This window comes from Coccinella septempunctata, chromosome 7, assembly GCF_907165205.1.
Source record: "Coccinella septempunctata chromosome 7, icCocSept1.1, whole genome shotgun sequence".
Lineage (NCBI taxonomy): Eukaryota > Metazoa > Arthropoda > Insecta > Coleoptera > Coccinellidae > Coccinella > Coccinella septempunctata.
Window position 1 is genome coordinate 24243664 of NC_058195.1, and position 21870 is coordinate 24265533.

General features: G+C 35.1%; 1 protein-coding gene and 1 long non-coding RNA gene across 3 annotated transcripts in view; one reads left to right on the forward strand and one right to left on the reverse strand.

The window, feature by feature from the left end:
- LOC123316425 (dynein axonemal heavy chain 3) overlaps nt 1-21870 on the reverse strand; it is a 2043583-nt gene that overhangs the window by 1194486 nt on the left and 827227 nt on the right. The window contains exon 25 of the mRNA XM_044902499.1: nt 1613-1843. Within this exon, the coding sequence (XP_044758434.1) occupies nt 1613-1843 (231 nt within the window). The remainder of the gene's footprint in view (nt 1-1612; nt 1844-21870) is intronic.
- On the forward strand, nt 3012-5750 carry LOC123316440. 2 transcript variants are annotated; one of them, XR_006538078.1, is made up of 4 exons: nt 3012-3127; nt 3178-3312; nt 4943-5062; nt 5117-5750. It is a non-coding gene; the product is annotated as an uncharacterized LOC123316440 (long non-coding RNA). The 2 variants fall into 2 exon arrangements; XR_006538077.1 differs by having other exon boundaries at nt 3014-3312.

Here is a 21870-nt window from a genome sequence, read left to right on the forward strand (position 1 = left end):
CAAACCATATGATGTTATATATTTTTGAAATCAGTAAAAATTAAGCTTTCAAAAGATTGCACAAAAATCTAGTGTTCCCATTTAAAAAAACATAACTTTGGGTCATAGCTTCGTAATTGAAAATCCTGCTAAAAAGGCAAGCACGCCACTGGATTCTACCTAAAAAAGTGCCTGTATAATGTTTTAATTTCAGAGCTCTATCATCAGTATTAGCGGAGATATAAATTTATTTCGAAATCGCCAATTTTCCAATTTTCGCTTATAACTCGAAAACAAAAGAAGGTGGCCAAAAATGACTACTACTCTTGTTAGTTTCTCAGAAAAAGAGAACGAGAATGGGGTATCAGATTTTGTCTATCTCCTCTGGTTCAAAAGCTGTAGTGCTAAAACATCGAAATTTGCCCACCCTGTACATTATGAGGCAGGAAGGAGGGCGTGGACTACAAAATGTTGAAATCTCGCACAACAATACAATCAGTAACATGCGAGTCTGGTGCCTGTTCTGGTGGGCGCTCCACTAACAACGAAGGAGGATTTATACAAGGATGATTTCTGGCCTGCTGGAATCAAATATGCACGATTCGATTTCCGGAGGGGACAGCATTTTTTAAAGAAGAACAAAAACAAAAGGGTAAAGGAAAAAAACTGCCAAAATGGAAAAGTTTTCAGTATCTTGCACCAAAATGCTTGTACTCTAGGAAATGCTGTGGAGCGTATAGTGAAATTCTTGAATGACCATGAGGATGTTCAGATTCTCTGTATAACAGAGCATCGGAAAACTGAAAAACAGTTAGAATATTATGCCATCAGAGTTTTTTCACTCTTAACTTTTTTGCAGAGATCAGAAGCAGCATAGGGGAGTGGCAATATATACCAGAAATGATTCACATGGCCAAAGAAAGGAAAGCCATTAAGAAATTTTCATGGAAGGACACGAGAATATTCGCATAGCAATATAGAATGATGGAAATGTGAACATACTCTCAAAGTTGGAGCCTTTGTTGCAAAAACTTTGCAGTGAAAATGCCACAGGGACCTTGGTTGGAAACTTCAATATTAATATGCTTGAAGACTCTACTAAAAAGGTGGAATTACTGAACATGATGGGAAAATACAATCTCAAGCAGACAATATATCAACCTACAAGGATAACTGCGTCAACAGCTACGTGCATTGATAATATCTTCACAAATGCTGAGCAGATATATGTAACAAGTATCATTCAAACCCACATTTCCGATCATGCAGCACAGAAGATAAGTTTCAAACTTACAGGTGAATACATAAGTAAATATTTTAAACGAATCCTATCACAGAGAAACACCCAAGCCTTCAGAGAACTATCAGCAAATCAAGACTGGAATCGCTTTTATGAAATACCGGAAGATGCTGTTAATGAGCAGTTCAATATGTTTCATTCCATTTATGTGAGACATTTTGATATAGCCTTCTCACTTAAAAAAGTATCAATGAACAAAAATCCAAAATAAATAACAAAGATCCTATTATCAAAAAATAGATGCCTCCCTTATATGGTGAAAAAAAAACGTATATCATACGTATTTTTTTCTCATTGGCCTGATAAAATCCGCCGAATAAAGCATCAACATACCTGGTATGCCATTGTTTTTCCACCCATGGGTCTTCCTACAATCATCAAGCCATGCCGCACTAGAATCATTTCATATATTTGCATACATTTCTCGACGAACCAAGGTGTGGGTTGGAGATTTTTCCGAAGGAGTTCTTTCTTCAGATGCTCTATTAAATCACCTCGTTCGAATTTTGGTATTTCAACACCAGGAAAAAGATCAGAAAATATTCCTTCGAAGAGCGGTACATCCTGAAATTGAATAATAATTATTAAAATGCCTTAAGAATTTATATAATATTGAAAAATAACGACATTCAATCATGAAGAACCACCTTTTCAGACTTAACATTTTAGTTGGGTAGCTCAGAATGCTGAATCTTGATTTACTCGAGCGTTGTGCGGATCAAATATTATGGAGTTAGTTTCCTATCTAAGATATCGAAGCATCAAAACAGAGGAAAAACACCAACAATATGTATTTTTATTTTATTTTTATTTAATCACCGCTTTCACACGGGTTGGTACGTGAGAGTGCCGGGCACCAGTGCCAAGATACCCTCACGAGCTTGTATATATATATATATTTTTTTTTTCAATCACCATATAGGGTAGGCAGCTCTGGGGCAGCCGAGCACATCATCTGCCAAGGCATATATATATATATATATATATATATATATATATATATATATATATATATATATATATATATATATATATATATATATATATATATATATATATATATATATATTTTTTTTTATTTTTTTTTCTTCACCGTCTAGCGGGTCGGTGCGTGAGACAACCGAGCTGACTTTTCAGCCAAAATTGTTCTCAGGAGCTGGTCAAGAATCTCCTGACTATCCGCGTGGTGCCTAGTATCACCTCCCGTTGAGCTTGACTAATCAAGCTAGTGTCCAGGTGCAGCCTCTTTGTGTTCTCCAGCATGTGAGCCTCTACCAAGCCGTTCACCGATATTATGAGCGGCACTATCGACGTCTTTCTGAGGCCATAAATCTCCTTCAATTCGAAAGCTAGGTCGTGGTACTTACTCACCTTCTCCGTATAGGCCTTGGTGATATTGTCGTCAGCAGGGACCGTAACGTCCACTATCTGCACAGACTTCTCCCTTTTATCAAACAATACAATGTCGGGCCGATTGTGTGCTATAGACCTATCTGTGATTATGGCTGTGTCCCAGTAGAGCTTGTAGTTGTCATTCTCTAGCACATCTCGTGGATGGTAAGTATAAAGGTTGCCTTTACTTTGCAGAAGACCTGTTTTTAACGTAATTTCCCTATGGTAGACTCGGGCCATGGCGTTGTGACGTTCCGTATAGTCTTTTGGTGCCAGTATAGAACACGAGGATGTGATGTGCTGAATTGTTTCCAGAGCCTTGGAGCACCTTCTGCAAAGGTCGGATGGTATGTTGCAGCCAGTAATTCTCTTGATATAGGCTCTGGTTGGCACTACCTGATCTTGGATTGCAACAAGCCTTCCCTCGGTTTCAGGGTGAAGGTATCCTGCTTTCAGGTAAGTTATCGACTCATTTTTTATAATATTATCCGATTTCAAATTTCCAGGGTATCTGCCATGTAGTGCCTTGCTGTGCCACTCTGCCGTGAGCTGTTCGAGTGACTGTTCCTTGAGGTTAACCGAGGGTTTTGCCAGCTGCAGGGCCGAGTACTCATCTGCTTGGCAAACGGACTTAAAGAACGGTAAGTTTCTCGATCTGAAGTAGTCTCTCATCTGTGATACCATCCTGTTGTGTGTTATAAGGATGTTCTGAAGTCCTCTGCCACCTTCATGTCTGCTGATGTACAATCTATTCACAGAGGCATGGGGGTGATGGGTTCCATACCTAGTGAGAAGTTTTCTTGTTTGGATGTCTATTGCTTCAAGTTCGGTTGCTGTCCAGCGTACTACTCCGAATGAGTAGGAAATACAGGGTAGGACCCAAGTATTAATAGCTGTGAACAGAGCCTTAGAGTTGAGTTTAGCTTTCAGGAGACACCTCAGCCTGCTAAAGTACTTGGTCTTGAAATCATCTTTCACTTCAGGCTTTCTTATGTCGAGGGCTTGTTTGATGCCGAGATATTTGTACGTTTCCTGTTGACCTAGACATGATATGCTTGACTCGTCCCATAATTTGATGTCCTGACCCTCGGTAACTCTGCCCCTTTTTACATTCAGGACCGCGCACTTGTCAAGTCCCATCTCCATGCCGATCGTCTGGCTGAAGGATGACACTATTTCCAGTAACCTTCTCATCTCTTCTCGATTGGCTGCGAAGAGTTTAAGATCATCCATATATAGTTGGTGGTTTATTTTCACGTTTCTGATCTTGTTGATGATATATCCGTATTTTGTTTTATTGAGAAGTTTACTAAGGAGGTTCAGAGCCAGGCAAAACCAGAGCGGGCTCAAAGTATCCCCCTGGAAAATTCCACATTTGATGGCTATCTCATTAGACATGCTGCTGTTGCCCCCGTTTTCGACTAATAATGTAGTACGCCAGGTGCTCATAAGATGTTCTAGCAGATTGATCACCTTCTCTGATACTCCGTACAACCTCAGCACCTTCAGTAGCCAAGAGTGTGGCACCGAGTCAAACGCCTTCTTATAATCGACCCAGGCTACGGATATATTGCGGAGTTTACCTTTTGCTTGGCCTGTAATGATTTGGTCGACTACAAGGAGTTCTTTGCATCCTTTTGCGTCCCTACAGCAGCCGTTTTGTTCGCGTGCTAATATGTTTTCCTTCTTCACGTGTTTCCATATGTATGTTGTGATGGTGCCAGTTAGTATTTTATATATGGTGGGTAGGCATGTAATTGGTCGAAAATTTTTTGGGTCTGATGTTGTGTTTCCCTTTGGTAGCATAACAGTGGTGCCCAGTGTGAAGAAGCGAGGGATAACAGCTGGGTTGGACAATGCTTTCTGAAACAGAGTGGCAAGGATTTGATAGGTGCTCGGGAAGTGCTTCCACCAATAATTCTGGACCTTGTCGGGTCCCGGTGCTGCCCAGTTATTTGTTTTTTTCAGCACTTGCTCAATATCCAGTTTGGTAATCTTCACTTCTTCCATGTTGTAACTGGAGCTTTCGGCCTCTGCCTCCCTGATCCAACGCGCCGCATCGTCGTGTTGTTTGTTCTTACCCCATATTGCCTGCCAATATGTATACATGTCCTCTGTTTTAGGAGGTTCGTTGTTGCTGTGGTTGTTGTTTTCTAGGTTCCTGAAGAATTGTTTTTGATTTCTGTAGTACAACTGATTATTCTGGTACCTAATTGTTCTCTCCGTGTAGCGTTTTATACGATTACCTAAAGCCTTTATTTTTTGTTTCAGGCTATCATTCAGGGTTTCGAGTTTCAACCGGAAATCAGCTGCCCTAAGATCTATCCGGGCCTCAGATGCAATCCAGTGGACCCTTTTATGGACTTTATTGGAAACTACCTCGGTGTTCAGGTAAGTATGTAGTAATCCGATATTTTTCCTAATCTTTATTATTTTTCGTTCCAGGCGGGCTTTCCATGGAGGCTGCTCTCTCTTTGGTCTTCTATGTGGCTGCGTTATCGTTATACACTTCCCCATCTCCTCACACACCGTGACTGCTCCCGTGTATACCAGATCTACCACATCTCTCAGTGTTGTTGTGCTTGAGATGTTATACTTTATAATTTCATCTACCACCTTCACCTTCTCCAACATAATGCGCGATCCCTTCATCCTAGGGATTTTTGGCCTCATTTCAGGATTTATACCCGTATATAATAAGGCATTTCGTTTGAAGGCTTGCTTTATTTTAATGGTCAGTTGGTCACCTTGGTCTTCTTCCTGTTGCTCTACGTATAGTTCCTCCTGTTGTTGGAGCTCTTGTTCCTGATCTTCGGCTGGTGGTGCTGTATGAGGCCACATGCTTTGTTCAATCGCTGCTAGTTCGACACTTGAGAGCTTTTCACCTTCGAGCAGATATCTCACTCGATTAGCTAGCAGGTTAGTGTAGAGTTGTTTGTCTGGTTTGATGTTATTCCAGGTTTCAGTCAGGAGTTGTCTGTACGTTCTTTCTGACGCTTGCTCTAGGGCTTTTGCTATGAAATGAGCGCGAATAATTAGGACGTTTTCGTCTTCGGTCCATCGTGCTCTTCCGTCTCGTTTTGGCTCCTGGGCGGGACGAGAGATCCTCTCATCCAAACCGGAGAACCCTTCCATTTCGAGCGTGGATCTTGCGGTACCATCTCGGGGGGCTGCGCCGCTCGCACCACAGTCACCCCCATCGAGCTGAGCCTCTGGACGGCTCCGAGAGGGACCAGCCCGCAGTCCCTCACCGCCCTGTTGAGTTTTACTTCTAGTTACAGGAGCTGTTTCTTCTCAGTGCCTCAGGGAGCTAACCTGTAGGCCTGGTGACTCAGGTACGCGGGGACGTCACCCCCCGAAGGCCGAAGCCCCCCTGCGTATATATATATATATATATATATATATATATATATATATATATATATATATATATATATATAGTTATAAAGTGTTAATACCACCTCCAAAATAGTAACTCGTTTAACGCTCTCACCTCATATATATCGCTGTCACCTCCGAAATCGGAGGTGACAACGTTTTGCCTTGTTTTTTAGCTTGTTAGATTCAGGAGGCTTCAGGGACCAACATATCAAAAAATCGTTTTGAGGTCACAACGCACCCCCTTTATGTACTGAACAATCTTTTAGTTCGAGTGTATATCACTGGCGCTAGTGTGCTGAGCTGTATATCGAAGAATTGCTCTGGAAGACTCTTTGCTCGTTACCACCTCCGAAAATGGCAACGTTGTACTGTGCAAGCAGATGTAAACAGGCGGAATATCAGTATACGGAGGAATTAAGTAAAGAGAGGCGCAGCGCGTTTTCTCCTCCATTATTGCAAGCCAGGCGGCATATCTCATCGATTTTTTATCGCATTCCTTTGTAGGGGAAAGAATCACGTGAAAGAGAACCAATCTTGGCTCTCTCGAATGGGATTATGACTGTTTATATTTCATCGTGCGTATATCTATGCATCCGTTGAACTCCTTTCATCTCAAGCTAACACTATAATTCTGAATTTGGCGAACTATTTCATTACCTATCTGAAAACGAATCGATTTGAGTCTTGTCCATAATGATATTTCTTCTCTCTATGGAAATGATCCATATAGATAATACTACCTATTAGTATAACGAATAATCAGTATTGTTACATTGCATATAATAAAATAACCTGTTCAGAGAAAAACATTTTTTGGATAAGAAAATTCAGATGTTAATGGTGATGAAAATTCAAGGACAATGTGCCAATCCGAAAATTTTCATTTCAGAATCAGGAGAAAAAAATGCTACAAATTTCACAATACCACAGAAATGAACAACGTCGGCTAAACCGAATGTTGGACATTGTGTTATTTCAAATGGAACACTCTTTATATTTTTCTTGAATCAGATATCTCAATGATTTTGAGGAATCCTTTGCTCAGAAACATCTCTTTTATTATCGATTATGTTTAAATATTGGATTTTCCCGAAAATTTGAAGAGCTTGTACCATCTCTCTGGTTTAAATATTTCAGTGATGTATCATAAAGAAAATTACCAATTATATCGAAACAAGTAAGATTTTATGAAGAATTCGCCAAAACAGATTTGCATTTTTCGATAGATCATACAGGGTGTAAGGGAAAAAATAAACAATATTGAAGTCTTTGGAAGGCCTCGAGTCAACATATTTTGAAATTGCAACCATATTTTTGTCAAGATATAATGAATCCTCAAAATGAAGTTAATAATATAGATACATACTCGGATACATATGATTGAGATACAGATGATTGATTAACTTCTACTATCTAAAATAAAAAGGTACATAGATAAAATATAGCTATATACAGGATATCTGTAAACAAATGCGAAGGAATAAGGGAGATGATTCCTTAATGAAAATAAGCGGGGGTATTTCCTGTAAATTTTCCAAATCGACAGCCCTTCCAAGATACAGCCTTTGGAAGGCGATGACGAGTTTACAGTTTTTAATTTTTTTTACAGGTTCTAAAAAACACTGAGTCATAAAACTATACATATTATGAAACACTGAGTAGATTGTTACCAGTTTCAACTTCGGCAAGCTCGTAGTTTAGGCGGTAAATCGCTATCGATTTTTTCAATGTGTCTCTCCCTTAAATTCAAAAATTTCTGTGAAAATGTTGAAATTTGAGTTATTATGCTATTGTCATAGAAGTATACGAAACTAGCAGGTCGGGGGATCCAAGATTTCGGGCCGATTCACCTTAAAAAAACATAATAAAATGAATTTCGTGAATACCTACCGAGGCTGAAAACCACTATTCTCCGCTATAAAAAATTAGTATTATTCCAATAATATACCGACTTAATGAATGCTACGTTGCTATTACTATAAGGCCCGTTTGTTCAGTTCAGGATGAGGCCGAGATTTAAGATGATCCTAGATCATCTTACAGAACTGAACTGAAATGTCAAAATCAATCTAGGATAAACTTTAATCCCGAACTGAACAACTGCTATACATGTAGAGTTTCGGATTTTGCGAGAATCTACTACTTTTTCTTCAAAACAACAACTACGCTGAAGGAAAAGTGATTGACTGTTAGCGACGCGGAATATCAACCATCTAAATTCTGTAGTCCATACAAATTTTTTTGAACTCTCATCATACTATATAGCAGTCGGATACTGAAATCCGTCATTTGTCAAAATGAGTTGTAAGTTCATAGACTGACCAACATTTTCGAAAGCTATTGATCTATTAATTAAATCGTTCTATAATTGGTCCTAAATTGACAGTAGTATTGTGAAAAACGATATGCAGCGGATTATCTAAACACGAAATAAATTCTGAAATGTTTCGGATCATAAGGTTAATTGAATGAGTATCTTGTTCGTATCATTTGTTGAACTTCATTATTCTAAATATTCTTCAATGAATGAAAATATAATATCAACACACATAATTTTTTGATTTATTCGTCATCAAATCATTAAATAAATCGTTTCTCGAAAAGTTTCGAGTCTTGGGGCAAATATAATATTGAATTATTTACATCATTATTTGTCGAACTTCAAAGTTCTGAATGAATTAAAATCTAAACTTGACAATATACGAGACAGTTTTCGCAAGAGTTTCAATGAAATCTGAAAATTTTCATCATTCTGGAGCATTCTGGACATCAATAATTCTCGAATCATCCATGGCATAAATTCAATTTTATCCAATATAACACGCGAAACGAAATGTTACTCGAACTCATCTTGAGCAATTCGTTCCTAAAAAGCTCGAATCAGGTAGAAAAGTTTGAACCCTTCGTATCAGCATTAACACGTGTTTTGCAGTAAACAGATGCCGATTTCATTTTCAACGGGCAATGTAACCAGGGTCGGGGGGATGACCCAGAGTCTCTGGATGAACGTTTCTCACAACAAGAAGAATTTGAATTTTCATATGAGGGTGAGGGCATTTGTTTCAAAATTTTCAGAGTACAAGGAGTATACAGGGTGTTTCACGAGTAAACAGACAAATGAAAACCGTGAATAGAGGGCATTGCGCTGAGTTCAAAATCACCCCATATACAGGGTGTCCCAAAACTAGTGAATCAAACGTCACACCACGATAGAGTAAACCAAATATTATCGAATGACACCAACATTAGTTCAACGAAAACGTACCGTTTCCAAAATAATCAGAATTTTATTAAAATACCTAAAGTTTCCGATTTTCGAACTATTTTTCTTAATAACAGGGCCAGTTTGTGAAGAAGGATATCGATTTTAAATTATATTTAAATAAGATTATTGTTTTATCTCCCCTAATTGAAATTATTTTAAGTAGTTAATCGATAACCATAACCTAAGTCTCGACCTAAGTTGATGTTAATTGAAACAATTGTTTTTTCTACATGATTTTTAATACTCAGATTAAACAGGGATGATAATATGGGAGAAAAACGCTATCCTTAATCACAAATTTGCCTTGTAATTGAAAAAATAGTTCGAAAATCGGCAACTTTAGGTTAGGTTTCCTCAGAAACCGTACATTTTCGCTCAACTAATGTTGTTGTCATTCGATAGTAGAGAGTTGAAGTGCAGCCATGAACGTAAACGTTAACGTTATAATTGACATCTACGCATGCTCATTCGTCCGTTTTTAACGTTAACGTTAGCGTCAGCTTTACGGCCTACGTAAACTAGCGGTCTCCCACGTATACCTTAAACATCGACGTACGTTAACCGAACGTAAAACGAGTAGCACCGATGACTTGCGAATGGCCGAATTTTGATTGTTAAATGCAATTCTCGATAACCTCAAACTGTCATTGTTTACATTTCCTGTGTATTTTCCCATAATGAACGAAAATTATATTAAATCAGCAGTGATTTGAAAGTTATCAAAAGGATTAAGTTAAATTACTGTGTTATCAGATTACATTCAGTACATAAGGAAATGGCTGAAACTACACTGCAATTCTGATGTCTCTAACACTTGAGCATTTCATTGATAATAAAATACTTCCAAGCTGAAAATTCTCTTTATTAGGCATATAAATCATTAGAACATCAATATTCCAAATGTTATTCCAGCTGTCGGAGCTCAATATTAGATAAAAGAGAGTTCACGCGAAACGAAAGCAAAATCAAATTGATAGGTTATGTTTAACGTCTGACGTTTCATGATGGCAGCACTTCAACTCAAATTTCATCACAACACGTAAACGTTATATCTGACGTTATTTCTCACGTTAACGTTTACGTTCAGGCTAACGTATTGTGCACACTTCAACTCTCTAGTATTTGATCTACTCTATCGTGGTGTGACGTTTGTTTCGATAGTTTCGGGGCACCCTAAATATAGGTTTCTTCAGTGTTTTTTGAAATTTCTCGAATTTCCGTTCGGCTATAACTCCTGAAATTCTCTATCAAGTCGACTGAAAATTTATATTTAGCCTTGAGTTGTTAATTTCATTGAAACAGAGCATTTAAATTCGACAAAAATCAGGACCGGGCTCAGTGAGGCTTTACTTAACTTCAAACTCATAAAAACACCGTGTATGTAGTTTTTTAATAATAATTTAAACTTTTTTGTTATTTGCATTATTATTGTCTCAAAATGAATTGATTTTTGGGTTGCCCTACCTGTTGATCATGTTCTAGAAAAAATTGTTTTGGTCAGACGCCTCTAAGGAATAGAGGACTTCATGAAAAATAGAAATTCTTCAAAATAGTCATTCACAATGATGAAATGTTTCAAAATTGATAATGCACAAATATGGATGGAAGAAGTACGCTATCTCGAAACTAAATATTAAAACTTGATCTTCAGAATTAATCTATTTTTCTATGGACAACTAGTTGTGTGAATGAAAACAAAGAAAGAAATCGCGGGGTGTCAGATCTGGAGATCTAGCAGTCCAATGTTGGGGTCCTACCCTTCAAATGAAATGACCTGAAATACTGATAAATACTTTTGCTGGTGCATGAATATCATCAATGTTTCAATAACAAATTGTAATAAGACCAGACCAATCCATAGATTTCCATAGATCCAATAATGAATATAACGGAATAAGTGAAGAATTCGAAAGTGCATTTATCATACTTATTCGAAGTGCCAATCATTACCTTCACTAAAAGACCATGAGGTGAAAATCAATTCGAAAAATTACTTCAGGTCCACGTTGTCCATAAAAAGCGATTCATTCGGAAGATATCAAGTTATAATTATTATTTTCATGATAGCGTAGTTTTTTATTGCTATTTTTGTTCATTATCAATAATAAAGCTTATTATCACTGTGAATGATTTATCTGAATAACCAGATATGCTAAAATATCAAAAACGAAAAAATTCAGTTGCACATTTCCAATTCCATTTTTAGATTGCCACATCTGATTGGCGATCATATTCATACCATTAAATATTGTGAAGTAAAAGTCAATATGCAGCGCGGTTTTTTTAGTTTCATTTCACCACCAAATAATTATTCATTAAAAATTATCCACTTATAAAGCATACCAAAATTTCATTGATTTTGAGAAAATCTATGCGATACCTGAAAAATTCAAAATTATGACGAAAAAAACTACAAACAGAGTGTTTTGCATGAGTTTAAGTTTGAATATGGCCTCAATGAGTCCGGTCCTGTGTTCGTCAACGTTTAATGTTCTGTTTTATTGAAACTTACAAGCTTAAGCGGATAATGAGTTTTTAGCCGAATACAACTGAATTATTTGGAGTTATAGCTGAACGAAAATTCGGGAAATTTGAATAAACTCCTCTGTATATCGGAAACGGAATGCACAAGACACACATATGAGGTGTTTTTGAACTCAGCTCAATGCCCTCTATTCACGGTTTTCGTTTGTCCGTTTACTTGTGAAACAACCTGTGTACTGAAAAATCGCAAAAGACACCTCGAGCAATTAAGAAATGCCTATAAATCGAGGAGTTTCTTTTGATCCGCTATGATGAAAAATGTCAATATCCAGATATTATTATTATTTATATAATAATATCTCGAAAACCAGGGCACTTTTACCAAACGAAAAATATATTTATCTGAACCGCCAAAGAGTCCTCTACGCGCAGGATCCATATTATCCATTCATTACGCCACACCCTGTATAATTATTATCATTATATCAATGTATTGAAAATAAACAGACATGAATACGAGACAGTTGTTTTGTGAGGTGAAGCCCCTCTTGCTTCAAACATCTTTTAATTATTTTGACTACTATTCACGCAAGATGATTTTTGTTGAAGAATTCAACATTCTTGTAATTATCCGTTCATTTCTTCAAGAGATACCCATTCCCTACCACCTTTGATTATTCAACTCAATGCTAACACTGCATCAAATGCATTTCATCTTCGGGTTGATTTTTTTGAATTCTACAACTGATGTAACGTCTTCAACCTCCAGCCAAAGAAGATAAACAACAGTAATTCTCCTCAAGCTACTGATCACTTGTATTTTCCATATAAATAAATAGATTTGGTATGTCTTCAATCAGTTTGTATAAACGTCAATTATGTTCGTTACATATTTTCGACTCAATATTTTCCGAAGTGATTTGACATTGTGATGAAATACGTAATTACTGAGAGACTCACGTAGAACGGACTACGTAGCACTGATTTAAAACTCAAGAATGTTTCGACAAGCGTCTTAACCCAACATTTTCGTACCATACAGAGTGAAAGGTATCCAATTTCCATGGCCAATCCAGTGCTAAAATGAAAGTGAATGAAGTATAGAAGCTGAAAGTAAAACGTATATCTTTATTGATTCATTCAGGAAAAACATTTATATGAAGTTCCTAATGTCGTGAATATAATGCCCAAAAATTAGACTACTATTTCATACCAGAACAAATTCGGTAAAATTGTCTTTCGAATTAATCCTATATGTCACGAAAAATTTCATTTTCATGCATCATTCATTTTGGGACCTATATGGTATTAAACTCCCTTATCGGACGAAGTATCGTAGACATAAGCATATTTATTCAAAACTGTCCAAATTCATTTACACCGAGATCACGAACCTTATCAATCAATTATCAGCGTATGAAGTTTATTAATATTATCTAGTATCGTTCTCGAACTATTTACAGGTTTCAATATGTGTGAATGAATCGGAAGAGCAGCTGTATTCTATATATGAGTAGAATTCGAGCTGTCTTACCTTCTGTCCTCCTAAAATCTGACAACGTTGCGGGAGGTGAGAGCACACTACTAATAAGAAATATATGCGGAGGTAGTAAGGTCTGATTCGTTTGAAGAAAAATTTTTCGATAAAAATCTTTTCCCCTCTTTAGGTACCCCTGTTATTTACCTTCCCCTCTACATATATAAACAAAAATTATTCCAATTATATAACTCCTTCACCCGGAGGTCAGGTCGCCCAATGAACTTAACGGAGGTTACAACGCACTACGGGTTCATATATATATATATATATATATATATATATATATATATATATATATATATATATATATATATATATATATATATATATATATATATATATATATATATATATATATATATATATATATATATATATATATATATATATACAACAATCTAGAAAACAATAACGTAAATAAGGCAGAATCATTGACTTACATGAAAGCGGGCTATCCCTTTCCTGAGACCGAAGGCAGGTTACTTTATATTATATATATATATATATATATATATATATATATATATGTTTTTATGTTCATTATACTCCCATATTTTATCTCATCAATTTCATTGTTTTGTGATGGTACATTGACTTCTTCAACCTCATTCATTCTACTTGTGGCCGACTCAAAAAGTAGTTTTCTGAGCATACTCCTTGGATAACCATTTTCCACAAATATTTTGAAAAGCTTGTTACTATTTATCTGCCTGAAATCGGGATGGCAAATATATATATATATATATATATATATATATATATATATATATATATATATATATATATATATATATATATATATATATATATATATATATATATATATATATATATATATATATATATATATATATATATATATATATATATATATATTTTTTTCGGATAAAATCCAAATATATATATATATATATATATATATATATATATATATATATATATAGTTATAAAGTGTTAATACCACCTCCAAAATAGTAACTCGTTTAACGCTCTCACCTCATATATATCGCTGTCACCTCCGAAATCGGAGGTGACAACGTTTTGCCTTATTTTTTAGCTTGTTAGATTCAGGAGGCTTCAGGGACCAACATATCAAAAAATCGTTTTGAGGTCACAACGCACCCCGTTTATGTACTGAACAATCTTTTAGTTCGAGTGTATATCACTGGCGCTAGTGTGCTGAGCTGTATATCGAAGAATTGCTGTGGGCGACTCTTTGCTCGTTAGCACCTCCGAAAATGGCAACGTTGTATTTTCAAAGCAGATGTAGACAGGCGGAATATAAGTATACGGAGGAATTAACTGTAGAGAGGCGCAGCGCGCTATCTCCTCCATAATCGCAATCCAGGCGGCATATTTCAACGATTTTTTATCGCATTCTTCTGTAGGAAAAAGAATCACGTGAAAAAAAACCAATCTTGGCTCTCTCGAATGGGATTATGACTGTTTATATTTCATCGTGTGTATCTATGCAACCGTTGAACTTCTTTCATCTCGAGCTTTCGAGCTAACACTATAATTCTGAATTTGATGAACTATTTCATTACCTATCTGAAAACAAATCGATTTGAGTCTTGTCCATAATAATATTGCTTCTCTCTATGGAGATGATCTATATAGATAATTCTACCTATTAGAATAACGAATAATCAGTATTGTTACATTGCATATAATAAAATGAGCTGTTCAGAGAAAAAAAATTTTTTGGAAAAGAATATTCAGATGTAAATGGTGATGAATATTCAAGGACAATGAGCCATTCCGAAAATTTTCATTTCAGAATCAAGAGTAAAAATGCTACAAATTTTACAATATCACAGAAATGAACAACGTCGGCTAAACCGAATGTTGGACATTGTTGTGTTATTTCAAATGGAACGCTCTATATATTTTTCTTAAATCGGATTGCTGAATGATTTTGAGGAATCCTTTGCTCAGAAGCATCTATTTTATTATCGATTATGTTTAAATATTGGATTTTCCCGGAAATTTAAAGAGCTTGTACCATCTCCCTGGTTTAAATTTTTTAGTGATGTATCATAAAGAAAATTACCAATTATATCGAAAAAAGTAAGATTTTATGAAGAATTATTCAAAACAGATTTGCATTTTTCGATAGATCATACAGGATGTAAGGGAAAAATTAAACAAAATTGAAGTCTTTAGACGGCCTCGAGTCAACATATTTTGAAATTGCAACCATGTTTTTGTCAAGACATGATGAATCTACAAAATGAAGTTAATAATATAGATACATACTCGGATACATATGATTGATATACAGATGATTGGTTGGTAAATTCCCAAAAGCTATGATGAACAGCGGACACTATGATGGACGCATGATGAAAGGAGAAAGACAAAAGTTAATTTAAGTATTTTCGCATGCTGTTTTATTATTCAAAATAAATTATTCTTATAATCAACAAATCAGGTGCAATTGACATTTTTGTTTTGGTCCACGAAATTAAACTTCTACTATCCAAAATAAATAGGTACATGGATAAAATATATCTATATACAGGATATCTGTAAACAAATGCGAAGGACTAAGGGAGATGATTCCTTAATGAAAATAAGCAGGGGTAATTCCTATAAATTTTTTGCCAAATCGACAGCCCTTCCAAAATACAGCCTTTGGAAGGCGATGACGAGCTTACAGTTTTTAATTTTTTTTACAGGTTCTAAAAAACACTCATAAAACTATACATATTATGAAGCACTGAGTAGATTGTTACCAGTTTCAACTTCGGCAAGCTCGTAGTTTAGGCGGTAAATTGCTATCGATTTTTTCAATGTGTCTCTCCCTTAAATTCAAAAATTTCTGTGAAAATGTTGAAATTTGAGTTATTATGCTATTGTCATAGAAGTATACGAAACTAGCAGGTCGGGGGATCCAAGATTTCGGGCCGATTCACCTTAAAAAAACATAATAAAATGAATTTCGTGAATACCTACCGAGGCTGAAAACCACTATTTTCCGCTATAAAAAATTAGTATTATTCCAATAATATACCGACTTAATGAATGCTACGTTGCTATTACTATAAGGCCCGGTTGTTCAGTTCAGGATGAGGCCGAGATTTAAGATGATCCTAGATTGATCTGACAGAACTGAACTGAAATGTCAAAATCAATCTAGGATAAACTTTAATCCCGAACTGAACAACTGCTATACATGTAGAGTTTCGGATTTTGCGAGAATCTACTACTTTTTCTTCAAAACAACAACTACGCTGAAGGAAATGTGATTGACTGTTAGCGACACGGAATATCAACCATCTAAATTCTGTAGTCCATACAAATTTCTTTGAACTCTCATCATACTATATAGCAGTCTGATACTGAAATCCGTCATTTGACAAAATGAGTTGTCAGTTCATAGACTGACCAACATTTTCGGAAGCTATTGATCTATTAATTAAATCGTTCTATAATTGTTCCTAAATTGACAGTCGTATTGTGAACAACGATATGCAGCGGATTATCTAAACACGAAATAAATTCTGAAATGTTTCGGATCATGAGGTTAATTGAATAAGTATCTTGTTCGTATCATTTGTTGAACTTCATTATTCTAAATATTCTTCAATGAATGAAAATATAATATCACCACACATAATTTTTTGATTAATTCGTCATCAAATCATTAAATAAATCGTTTCTCGAAAAGTCTTGAGGCAAATATAATATTGAATTATTTACATCATTATTTGTCGAACTTCAAAGTTCTGAATGAATTAAAATCTAAACTTGACAATATACGAGACAGTTTTCGCTAGGGTTTCAATGAAATCTGAAAATTTTTATCATTCTGGAGCATTCTGGACATCAATAATTCTCGAATCATCCATGGCATAAATTCAATTTTATCCAATATAACACGCAAAACGAAATGTTACTCGAACTCATCTTGAGCAATTCGTTCCTAAAAAGCTCGAATCAGGTAGAAAAGTTTGAACCCTTCGTATCAGCATTAACACGTGTTTTGCAGTAAACAGATGCCGATTTCATTTTCAACGGGCAATGTAACCAGGGTCGGGGGGATTAACCAGAGTCTCTGGACGAACGTTTCTCACAACAAGAAGAATTTGAATTTTCATATGAGGGTGAGGGCATTTGTTTCAAAATTTTCAGAGTACAAGGAGTATACAGGGTGTTTCACGAATAAACAGACAAATGAAAACCGTGAATAGAGGGCATTGCGCTGAGTTCAAAATCACCCCATATACAGGGTGTCCCAAAACTAGTGAATCAAACGTCACACCACGATAGAGTAAACCAAATATTATCGAATGACACCAACATTAGTTCAACGAAAACGTACCGTTTCCAAAATAATCAGAATTCTATTAAAATACCGATTTTCGAACTATTTTTCTTAATAACAGGGCCAGTTTGTGAAGAAGGATATCGATTTTAAAACATATTGAACTAAGATTATTGTTTTATCTCCCCTAATTGAAATTATTTTAAGTAGTTAATCGATAACCATAACCTAAGTCTCGACCTAAGTTGATGTTTGAAACAATTGTTTTTTCTACATGATTTTTAATACTCAGATTAAACAGGGGTGATAATATGGGAGAAAAACGCTATCCTTAATCACAAATTTGCCTTGTGATTGAAAAAATAGTTCGAAAATAGGCAATTTTAGGTTAGGTTTTCTCAGAAACCGTACATTTTCGCTCAACTTATGTTGGTGTCATTCGATAGTATTTGATCTACTCTATCGTGGTGTGACGTTAGTTTTGGGGCACCCTATATATAGGTTTCTTCAGTGTTTTTTGAAATTTCTCGAATTTCCGTTCGGATATAACTCCTGAAATTCTCTATCAAGTCGACTGAAAATTTATATTTAGCCTTTAGTTGTTAATTTCATTGAAACAGACCATTTAAATTCGACAAAAATCAGGACCGGGCTCAGTGAGTCTTTACTTAACTTCAAACTCATGTGTATGTAGTTTTTTGATCATAATTTAAACTTTTTTGTTATCTGCATTATTATTGTCTCAAAATGAATTGATTTTTGGGTTGCCCCACCTGTTGATCATGTTCTAGAAGTAATTGTTTTGGTCAGACGCCTCTAAGGAATAGAGCACTTCATGAAAAATAGAAATTCTTAATTGATTTTTTTTTCAAAGAAATGAAATGAATGTGTTCAACAATTATACCATATTTGGTCTTCAAAATAGTCATTCACAATGATAAAATGTTTCAAAATTGATAATGCACAAATATCGATGAAAAAACTACGCTCCCTTGAAACTAAATATCAAAACTTGATCTTCAGAATTAATCTATTTTTCTATGGACAACTAGTTGTGTGAATGAAAACAAAGAAAGAAATCGGGGGGTGTCAGATCTGGAGATCTAGCAGTCCAATGTTGTCCTACCCTTCTAATGAAATGACCTGAAATACTGATAAATACTTTTGCTGGTGCATGAATATCATCAATGTTTCAATAACAAATTGTAATAAGACCAGACCAATACATAGATTTCCATAGATCTAATGATGAATATAACGGAATAAGTGAAGAATTCGAAAGTGCATTTATCATACTTATTCGAAGTGCCAATCATTACCTTCACTAAAAGACCAAATGAGGTGAAAATCAATTCGGAAAATTATTTCAGGTCCACGTTGTCCATAAAAAGCGATTCATTCGGAAGACATCAAGTTATAATTATCATTTTCATGATAGCGTAGTTTTTTATTGCTATTTTTGTTCATTATCAATAATAAAGCTTATTATCACTGTGAATGATTTATCTGAATATCCAGATATGCTAAAATATCAAAAACGAAAAAATTCAGTTGAACATTTCCAATTCCATTTTTAGATTTCCACATCTGATTGACGATCATATGCATACCATTAATTATTGTGAAGTAAAAATCAATATGCAGCACTGTTTTTTCTAGAGGCATTTCACCACCAAACAATTATTCATTAAAAATTATACACTGATGAAGCATACCAAAATTTCATTGATTTTGAGAAAATCTATGCAGATACCTGAAAAATTCAAAATTATGACGAAAAAAACTACAAACAGAGTGTTTTGCATGAGTTAAAGTTTGAATATAGCCTCAATGAGTCCGGTCCTGTATTCGTCAACTTTTAATGTTCTGTTTTATTGAAACTTACAAACTTGAGCGGATACTGAGTTTTTAGCCGAATACAACTAAATTATTTGGAGTTATAGCTCAACGAACTCAGCTCAATGCCCTCTATTCACGGTTTTCGTTTGTCCGTTTACTTGTGAAACACCCTGTGTACTGAAAAATCGCAAAAGACTTCTCGAGCATTTAAGAAATGCCATTAAATCAAGTAGTTTCTCTTGATCCGCTATGAAAAATGTCAATATCCAGTTATTATTATTATTTATATAATAATATCTTGAAAACCAAGGCACTTTTACCAAACGTAAAATATATTTATCTGAACCGCCATACAGTCCTTTACCCGCAGGATCCATATTATCCATTCATTACGCCACACCCTGTATAATTATTATCATTATATCAATGTATTGAAAATAAACAGACATGAATACGAGCCAGTTGTTTTGTGAGGTGAAGCTCCTCTTGCTTCAAACTTCTTTTAATTATTTTGACTACCATTCACGCAAGGTGATTTTTATTGAAGAATTCAACATTCTTGTAATTATCCGTTCATTTCTTCATGAGATACCCATTCCCTACCACCTTTGATTTTTCAACTCAATGCTAACACTGCATCAAATGCATTTCATCTTCGGGTTGATTTTTTCGAATTCTACAACTGATGTAACGTCTTCAACCTCCAGCCAAAGAAGATCAACCGAAACTCTCCTCAAGCTACTGATCACTTGTATTTTCCATATAAATAAATAAATTTGGAATGACTTCAATCAGTTTGTATAAACGTCAATTATGTTCGTTACATATTTTCGACTTAATATTTTCCGAAGTGATTTGACATTGTGATGAAATACGTAATTACTGAGAGTCTCACGTAGAACGGACTACTTAGCACTGATTTAAAACTCAAGAATGTTTTGACAAGCGTCTTAACCCTATATTTTTCTACCATACAGAGTGAAAGGTATCCAATTTCCATGGCCAATCCAGTGCTAAAATGAAAGTGAATGAAGTATAGAAGCTGAAAGTAAAACGTATATCTTTATTGATTCATTCGGGAAAAACATTTATATGGAGTTCCTAATGTCGTGAATATAATGCCCGAAAATTAGACTACTATTTCATACCAGAACAAATGCGGTAAAATTGTCTTTTGAGTTAATCTTATATGACACGAAAAATTTCATTTTCATGCATCATTCATTTTGGGACCTATATGGTATTAGACTCCCCTATCGGACGAAGTATAGTAGACATAAGCATATTTATTCAAAACTGTCCAAATTCATTTACACCGAGATCACGAACCTTATCAATCAATTATCAGCGTATGAAGTTTATTAATATTAGTATCGTTCTCGAACTATTTACAGGTTTCAATATGAGTGAATGAATCGGAAGAGCAGCTGTATTCTATATATGAGAAGAATTCAAGCTGCCTTACTTTCTGTCCTCCTAAAATCTGGCAACGTTGCGGGAGGTGAGAGCGCACTACTAATAAGAAATATATGCGGAGGTAGTAAGGTCTGATTCGTTTGAAGAAACATTTTTCGATAAAAATCTTTTCCCCTCTTTAGGTACCCCTGTTATTTACCTTCCCCTCTACATATGTAAACAAAAATTATTCCAATTATATAACTCCTTCACCCGGAGGTCAGGTCGCCCAATGAACTTAACGGAGGTAACAACGCACTACGGGTTCATATATATATATATATATATATATATATATATATATATAAGTTTCAACATTAATAGTCTATGATTATATATTCAGTTTATTAGTTTAGGGTATAACGACTAATTTGATGGGAGAATTTTTAAGTCAAACTCTTCATTCTATGCCAAGCTTTCGAATATTTATTTTATTCTTCATCAGGGCTTCTGAAATACAAACATATACATAAATTTCACAATTCATTTTTGTTTCCTTTCCAAACTCACTGAATATGAGGTTATATAATATAGGAGTTCTCCAAAGCTTCAAACATTTGGTCTTTAAACATAAAATCAATTTTACTGGACATCACCGAGTTACCGAACAAATATTTTTTGATTATTTACTTATTGTGTCAATTTAGTATTTCTATATGACACTTGACATCTAACCATCGACTGGACCATCGAAAAATATGGAGTTTCTTTCTGATTGTTCTAACAGGTACTTATATATGATACTTAATTTGTTTGTGTCTGTTTTTTTATTGATGGCATTTCCTTGTTTATTTATCTCTATCATTTCTAATATAATTCTTTTTTGGTAATTTTTTTCTATCCTCAATACTTTCACATCCTGGAAATTAATTTCGTGATTTGAATTGAAAGCATGTGTTGCTAACGCACATCTCTCATGATGTTTTGTTATATCTGATTTATGTAACGCTAGCCTGCTTTTCAAC